Here is an 8565-nt window from a genome sequence, read left to right on the forward strand (position 1 = left end):
ATGGATATGATCTGACCTGAACAGGGGACACAGCTGCATGGATGGATGCATCAAGATCAATCGAATCACCGTCTGCTCCTTCAAAATTGTAATATACGTTCTTTTTAAACTCCCTAGTTACAAAATCATCTCCAGTAATAAGCTTCAAATCATCATTATGCTTTAGTAGCTTATTAATCTTATCTTTTAATTTCGAATTTTTCTACAAAACTCATGACATTATGTAACCATTAGAATTATTTAAAAGAACAAATGAGAAGGAATTTGAACAAATACAACATGCTTATATCTGTTCAGATATAACATGCATACATGTATCTATTTTGATTCTAGAACAGATGCAGCGCTGTGTTGTATCTGTACCTAACGTACACAGCTCACTCAGCAGTGAGCTATCTCTGTACAGGTATAGATACAATAGTGAGTTGTATTTGTATAGTTGCGTATACAGCAATGCAATGTATCTGTATAGATACATATAGAATTTGATGTATCTGTACTATACAGATATGACACAAGTGTTTTGTATCTGATGCAACACAAAATGCATGCATTGTATCTATATAGCGTTGGGGTTGAATTAGGTTTGCGAATAAATTTTGTAATGGGCTAAAGGGACGGTTTTATTATGAGCTTTATGTTGGGATTTGATAGATCAATCAAGGTGTCATAAGGTTTTAAGTTGGTGGTAATCACTTGTATTTCCTTCATCTCCAAACTTGCATTTTTTTCCCGTCCAAATATTTGTTTTAGGATAATTCTTTGTTTTTATTACTTCTTTTGTCCTTGATTTTTATGCATTGCAAAATAATGTGCCAGGAGATTTAAATTATAAGAACAACCTTGACAAAGTTAAAATTCTCCTGCAGAGAAACAGAAATTTTGTATCTTATAATTTTAAATAAAAAAATGCGATTAATATGCTTGTTAAGCATGTTTGTCCCGTCCTTTATGATTAGAGAGAATTTTATATTTATAAGTTCCTCTCTGTATGTATTCGTGTTCTTGCTTTAGTTGATTTCGAAAAGTATGTTACACGATTATCCAACATAACATTGTCATCCAATTCACCATTCCACAAATGGCAAAAGCAAATCTCTTTTCGCGTTAAATTTTTCCAGTATCCTGATACAAATCTCCACAAAACTTGTGGGCACATTTTATATCACACAATGTGTAGAAAAGGGGAGCTCAAGTCTCGTATCTACACCTAAAAAAATCAAGAAACTCTCTAACCACAATCAACATCTCTTTGGTCTCGTGATAAATATCGTGGCCGAAGTGTAGGAGTCTTCTATGTGTCAAATATCGAATTGGAACGCCATATGACTGCCAAAATTGCTCCAGAGACGAGAGTATACAAAGAAAATTCTCTGCCATTTATCGAAAGAGATCGCTCCAAACAGCTCCATCTCCTTCGCCGCATCTTGCATGTACATCCTTTATTTTTTCCACTGACTTGCAGATGCCACTACAACTCCAATCAAATGATGCAATGCACACATTTCCTGCTTGTGCTTTCCACTCGCAGTCTACAAGGAAAAAAAAAAAGCAGAAGAAAAGGTGAAGCAAATTCATAGACAAGTTAAGGAACACAACTAAAAAGCGACGCTAAACACACACAGGCAGATTAGCAAGCTTCTGTTCGCTCAGCTTTCCAGGTAATTTCAAAATCCTCATTCGAGATAGCCAAAGATTTTTAGGTCCATTTTAGGGTTTGTATTTAATTGTGCAAGTTGCGTAGAGATCGGCCTGATACCATATATGGGTCTTAAAGTTGTCATTTGCAGAATCCTTAATGGTAATCATAGAGCGACAGGTAACTTATACCACAGTTCAGTTGGTTTCAAATTTTATTTTGGAAATCTTAAGGAGATGAAGTGAAAACATACACACTTGAGACACGAATGACTAGATTTTTGTTAAAATTCTTAATTTAACTGCGCAGAGGGTTAGTTGCAACAGTATCAACCTGGTACGTACACGTTGTGTATGATCACATTGTGTATGAGTAGTCAAAATGCAACAATAATGTGTTTGCTTAGATTTGGTAATACTACATGATCTTGAATTATTTTTAAGTTTGAAAAAAGCAAAAAGGTAAAAGAGGAAAGAAAAGAACAACACTCCGTAAACAGGATGCTTTAAGAACTTACAATCCATCACCTAATTGATGTTCAGAGCAGAATACTTATATCTATTTTATTATTCATCAGATATTAACCCATCTGTCATTGTGAAACACTGAAATTGTATTAAATGACAAGAAAATAAGACCTGGTGGAGTTCCACAGCACATGTTACGCTCATCGATATGCTCCACCTCAAGCCCAATAAACCAAGCACCTAATGAGACGTCTTCATTAGCATACTTGTGCAGAATTGGCCTGCAAAAAGATGGTTAGAATAAACATTATGCTGTATTATCTGAATAATAGAGCCTCAGTATTATTATAAGTAAGCTTACTGGTTTATTGAAATGTATGTGGCTAAATCTTTTGAGATTGCATAAATCTGTCCAGTTGCATGACGGAAGTACTTGTTTCCTTCTTCTCCAAATTTCCAGTATTCGGGCTCATGGTACTTAACGTTCCTGAAGGCAAACAAATAGATTAAACCAAATATACAGAAGGAAGTTAGGACCAATGCTTTAAGATAATCAGTATTGAGAAGAAAAAGAAGATAACTTACTTGTTAGAAAGGACTGGACCAGATTTCATACACCCAATATAGACTCTGGGCTTCGATCTGTGCCTAGCAAGAGTTGCAGCTAACATACCTGTTATGATAATAATAAAGTATCAGCAAAATCATCATGGTATTTAAAGATACTGACTTGCAATCCCCGTACTAATTACAGTTTTAACACGTTTTTCAAAATGCTATTTCCTTTTTGTGTTTGTTCCCTGAGTAAAACTTAGAAACAAAGCAAACTATTAGTTGTCAATGGAGCAGGGATCGCAAATCCTGATTATACAAAAATTAAAGGAGAAAATATTGAAGGATATTCTCTTAATTGAGGCCTATTATGTGTCATTAAAGAGATGTTGCGTCAAGAGTGGGAGGTTAAGTTGCATTATATTTGGCGCAGGCAACCGTAGTGCAGATCCGTTGGCTAGAGACTCCCTTAGTCTAGAGCTAGGTCATAAAAGACTGCATAACTCCGAATTTCCTTAAACCAGTATGAATTGGTGAATCGATGGGGCTTTTTGCAGCCCGTGCTTGTAACCTTTAATAATTTTGTTTTGCTTTAGGGCTTCGGCCCTCGATCTACCCAGAAAAATAGGAAACAAATATTAGGCCTTAAGTAGGAAGCTGAAAAGTGTGGTTAGGCTAACGCTTACGTGCCAAATTCTTCATATTACTACACACTATAGTCTAAAACACAGGCAACTGCTGGTATAATCGATACAGATGTCACGGATTATAAATCACGAAATATATAGAAATCACAGCATAGCCTTATGAGACTTCAAACCTAAATTCTACGAGGGAACTGGGTGAGAGAAAATTCCCTTGGGTTGATAGGCTGGCTAATTTAGTTTCAAAACCATATTCCTTTCTGTAATGCAAGTTTAGCCTTTTTGCCTAAATTGCGGTTGTTCTAAGAATACAAACATGTAAATTAACAGAACATAAAACTTTTTAACACAATCCAGGTAAATAGAACACAAAATTCGTAAAAATGGTAAAGAAGTATGCATGTACAAAGGGTTAGACCTTTCAATATGTATTAGAGCTAGTGGCTCTGGAAAATTAAATTACCTAAGTTAACGTGAACATCATCATCCACCTTGACATAAAACTCTGCATCCCACTTGGAAATTGCAGTGGAAAAGAATGTCTTTGTTTTGGCAGATAGTTCATGGTACCCTTCAACATGTTCCTGGATGACACAAAATTGCAATCAGGAACATGACTAACTATTTTAGTCCGAAAGTCAAAAATTTAGTGGAAATGGGAGAAGCTCTTACCAGTCTAAGAAAGTCATTGTGCTGAGCCTCTTCTGAATCAATTGCTCGGTCTAGAATGCTGTTGGAAGTAGCACTGTGGAGAGAAAAAGAAAGAAAAAAAACCCCTTAAATTTTCCAGTAAATACCTTCATCTACCAATTGGCAACTTTTGATTAGTCACTAGTAGTCCAAGTTTTCTCTGGGATATGATATTTAAGACAATTTATTATCTATTCAACATTTCAAATTAAAAATGGAAAATATTCTAATAAATCATATAGGCTCAATATGAATCACAGTTGCCTGACTATAGAGAACTAGAACTTCTCGGTGAAATGGATCAGAACTTCCTAATCATCTTATTTTAACCATCACCCTTGCATCAACTAACTGTCCCCACAAAAAACGACTATGCTAAAACATGATAGACTACAAGCTCTAAGAATCTCTATCTACTTTCCGAAAGCAGGCTAACATGAAGTGCACAACTAAACTTGGCCTCGTTAGATGTACAAGTTAAAGCTGGCTGCACATAAAGTACAGAGCTGATATCAATCAGCTCATATGACAATCTGCGCCATTGGAATGGATTCCATATGTTAACCAAATAGTCAAATCTGAGGCCCAAATTCTGTGATTCTATTAACTTTCTTCTTTTCTAAAGTTTGACTTCTTCGAAGACCCTGGAAGAAGTGGGCAGCTATTCTGTTGTCATGAATAATTGGTTCTTTGGTTTTTGAGTCTTGTACCTAAGTGACATGTTTCTCAATACTGAGAGTGGAATACATTCACTCATACAATTTTTCTAATACACCTAAGTGACATGTTTCTCAAAACTGAGAGTGGAATACATTCACTCCTACAATTTTTCTAATACAGACTAGCTTGACACGGTTGTAGAAAATAATTTAGATGCTACTAGTAATAAATACTTTTCTACAACAAAGAGGTATGTATCAGGTCTGAATGATATAAGTACCTGTGGCCAATCATGAAGCGGATGACAATTCCTTTCTCCTTCTCTAGTTGTTGGAGCTTCTCACCTAACAACATAAAAAAGGGTAAGACATAAATACATACTGTATACAATAAACAAGAGAGGTTGAGTAAGAAAACACATAATGGTTAAAAAAACATATAATGGTTAGACAAAGAGAAGAATAAGAAACCAAAGAAGCTGAACAATTCAAACCAAGTTCATTTATATCGATAACATAAAGTTTATTTATGTAGAATCCTTAGGTTTAGCTTTTAATCATAACCCTGAAGAACTAAAATATTGCATAAACAAATTGTGAAGAACTTATAGAAACCAGATTGCGGGTAGCCAGGGTTTAAACCTCAAAGTTGATAGCATAAAGCATAAAGGGGTATAAAAATCCCCCTTTTTTACTGTATATTTCAGATAGAAGCACGAATTTCAGTCTGATATTAACAATGTATTCTCCCTTGATCGCGAAGTAGAGAGAAAATGTACCAAAGGCTAAAAGCAAAGTACACGCAGCATATAATTGGGTAACCTAAATTATTATAACCAAGTTCAAACGTATATAGAAATCAAACATTAAAGGACAGTTAAGAAACCTTGAGGCATCCAGGTCTCTCTCACCGAGTCTCGCCTCTTCCTGCTACTGAATGCTGTGTTTATCCCAATAACAATAAAAGCCTTTTTCCTCTGCTGTCCAGAGATCAGTGGAGAACCAGTAATCCCTGTCAGCTCTTGAGAGCTCCTAGTAGCAGCAAGCTCCATCTGAAGTGTAGATATTGTCTTATCCAATGATCTGATATCAATCAAATTATATCAGCTATATAAGTAAAAATTTGAGCATATAGCATTGTTGGAGTGTTCTACATACTGTATGGCTTTGTGGGTCTTGGACACCTCGTCCATTACATTTCCATCCTTATCCTGACCAAGCTTCTGATGTTCAATAAGAGAATGTATATAATCAGAGAACAGTCTACCATGGTAGAGCCAATACAAATTTATCTGAAAAAGATTAATGCCTTTTTAGTCATGCAATCTTCTGATAGTACTTGAAGCTCTTGGTCTTGTCGCCGCCTTGAAATGGTCTGTGCATCAGATTCGGGAGGAATCCAGAATCTATTCAAACAAAAGAAGCCAATAATTATGGAAGAGACGACAACAATATGCAATTTAAGAAATTGCCTACATACCTAAGGCGTGTCAATTTATAATTATAGAAATGCACATTCAGGGAAGTTTGACTATTGAAGGACCCAGATCTATGTATTAATTACATTCATCAATTAATGGTTCCAGGAACGAGACCCATTTTATCTGAATTGAGGAAAGAATTAAGCCCAAATTACGCACAACACAATTAGGCACTAAGCAGAAAAATACCATCTGACAAATCAATGAACCCAGATCTCAGTTTCCTCTAGATTAAGGGTAAATGCAAGGAAAATGCGATGCCCATGAAGCAAAATTTGATCTTTAGACGAACCCAGATCTCAATTTCCCGATTCATCGCCGAAAAACCTACCTATTGGTGAAGAGCAAGCCAAGGCCGAAGCTTGAGACGCACAGCAACAGTATCCATTTGGCCGAGACTCTCCTCTCGCTGCTGGCGCCTCGAACTCTCATTATCTCTCTTATCTTAAACCCCCCTCTCTCTAAAGTTATTGTTTGTTGGGTTTTTGTAGAGGGGGGAGAAAGAGAGATGGCAGCAATTGGCGAGCAAAGGGGAAGTCTTTTTCTCAGGGTCGGAAGAAGACCGCGTCAAAAATAGATGGCTGCTGCGTTACGCCGGCGAAACATCTTACCGGGGGGGAGCGTGCGAAGGGGACATGAAGTTGTGGTCTCTCTCTCTCTCTCTCTGTCTTTGTCGTCGGTATTATTTCGGATTCTTTGATGAGAAGGAAAAAGTTTAGTGGACTAGAAAATGTGTGACGCGAAACTGGCCGTTCGGACGTTTTCACTCTTTTAGGGGACGATAGAAATTGAACATGCGTGTGGATGCTATTTCGATGTTTTACGAGAATTAAGAGACTCTGCACTTTGTTTACAGGAGCAAAAAACATAAAAATGTTATTGAATCATTGAATTATAGAAGCAAATATAGGATATAGACTTAGATCATATTATTTGTTGATGATTACGACCAAACAGTCAATCGGATCTGGGTTAGGATCGGTTCTGATCCGGAACTGAATCGGTCCCCACTGAGTCCTCGTCGGGACAGGGTAGGGGAGAGTAATGGAGGGGCCGCTCCTTTCTTTGACTTTATTCCTTGTTCTCGAACCGGGGCTTGATGTCCAAGCTGCACAGACAAGAAGAACCCGTGAGAAGGCGGGGACCGGTTCCCCCGTGGTTCATTCGACGGTCAAGTTAGTGAAACTCAAGTGGGGAAGGGGATGGTCAGGAACCGCTGTGGTTCTTAAAGTGGCAATGTGCATGCCCAGAAGATCTACGTGAGCTTCTCCATCTAGATGAAGAACTATAGGTTCTTTTTCCTTTTACACACACAGAGAGAGAGAGAGAGAGAGAGAGAGAGGAAGCCTTAGCTTGCCCTTTTTTCTTAGGTCTTCTTCTTCTCAGATGTTAGGAGTCTCCCTGTATATATCTCCGTTGTCGGGATTCATAGGTCCCCCTAGTCCTGCCTAGGGAGGCGGTGATTAAGTGCGGACTAAGAGCCGAACCATCCCTTGTTTTACGGGTATCGGCTGGCGATTGGAGAGGAAGTCACTTTGGCACGAGAGATGATATCTCCGTATTTTCCGGAAAGTGATTGAGAGCGTGGCAGAAAGCACGCTGGCATGCTGAGTCATCACTCGCTTTACAGGTGTCGGCTAGCGACTGGAGGGAAAGTCACTTCGGCACGGGAGAGGGTGTCTCCTCATTTTTCGGGAAGTGATTGAGAGCGTGGCAGAAGGCACGTGGGCAGCTGACAAGTCATAGAGACCATCAGACCAAAATCTGGATAAGACTTGTCCGAGGTGGGCTGAAATGCTGACATATGCTCTAGGAGAAAGGCTTGAGGCAGGGGTCGAGTCCTCAACTTAGTCAACAGCAGGGAATGTCCATCAAGTTGTCTCATTGAGTTGCCAAGTGAATGGTCGAGTGCCCTAGGGGGTCGTCCTCAACGATAAGGTCGACTGATCCCGTCTTTCGCGTCGGGCATGAAAGAATGTCGACTTGATGAGTCGGCGGGATCGAGACCTCTGTTGGGCTTGGGCCACTTAAGTGGGTTGAGGTCATTTTGCCAGTATTCTTATTATATCACTTTGCAAATACACGTATCTTGGGTGAATAAACACCATAACATTATTCATTACAAGTAGTTTTGCAAAAAATTATTGATTAATGAGCAAAGTAGTAACATCTGATTGCATGGTATGTATTAGTAGTAACATCTGATCGCATGGTATGCATTATTACGAACTAATGAAAAAGATATTTATTTAAAATATTCATATGTATACATCACCAATTTGATTATTTCAGATCTTATCTATACAAAATAATATAAAATTTTATATTTTATTTAAATATTCATATGTATACATCACCAATTTGATTATTTCAGATCTTATTTATACAAAATAATATAAAATTTTGATATATGTGCGATAATTACATATATTA

At 37.7% G+C, this 8565-nt stretch overlaps 1 protein-coding gene across 1 annotated transcript; it reads right to left on the reverse strand.

Annotated features, from left to right (window-relative positions):
• On the reverse strand, window positions 1083–6866 carry LOC109833794 (beta-1,3-galactosyltransferase 7-like). Its single transcript, XM_020401609.1, has 11 exons — window positions 6464–6866; window positions 5961–6057; window positions 5810–5874; window positions 5538–5734; window positions 4933–4996; window positions 3975–4047; window positions 3766–3886; window positions 2692–2779; window positions 2468–2593; window positions 2278–2387; window positions 1083–1532 (listed from the first exon to the last, which is right to left on the reverse strand). Exons 1-11 carry the CDS (start codon window positions 6562–6564, stop codon window positions 1381–1383), a joined length of 1194 nt encoding a protein of 397 aa, XP_020257198.1. The 5' UTR covers window positions 6565–6866; the 3' UTR covers window positions 1083–1380.

The sequence above is a fragment of the Asparagus officinalis genome, chromosome 3, assembly GCF_001876935.1.
Source record: "Asparagus officinalis chromosome 3, Aspof.V1, whole genome shotgun sequence".
NCBI lineage: Eukaryota > Viridiplantae > Streptophyta > Magnoliopsida > Asparagales > Asparagaceae > Asparagus > Asparagus officinalis.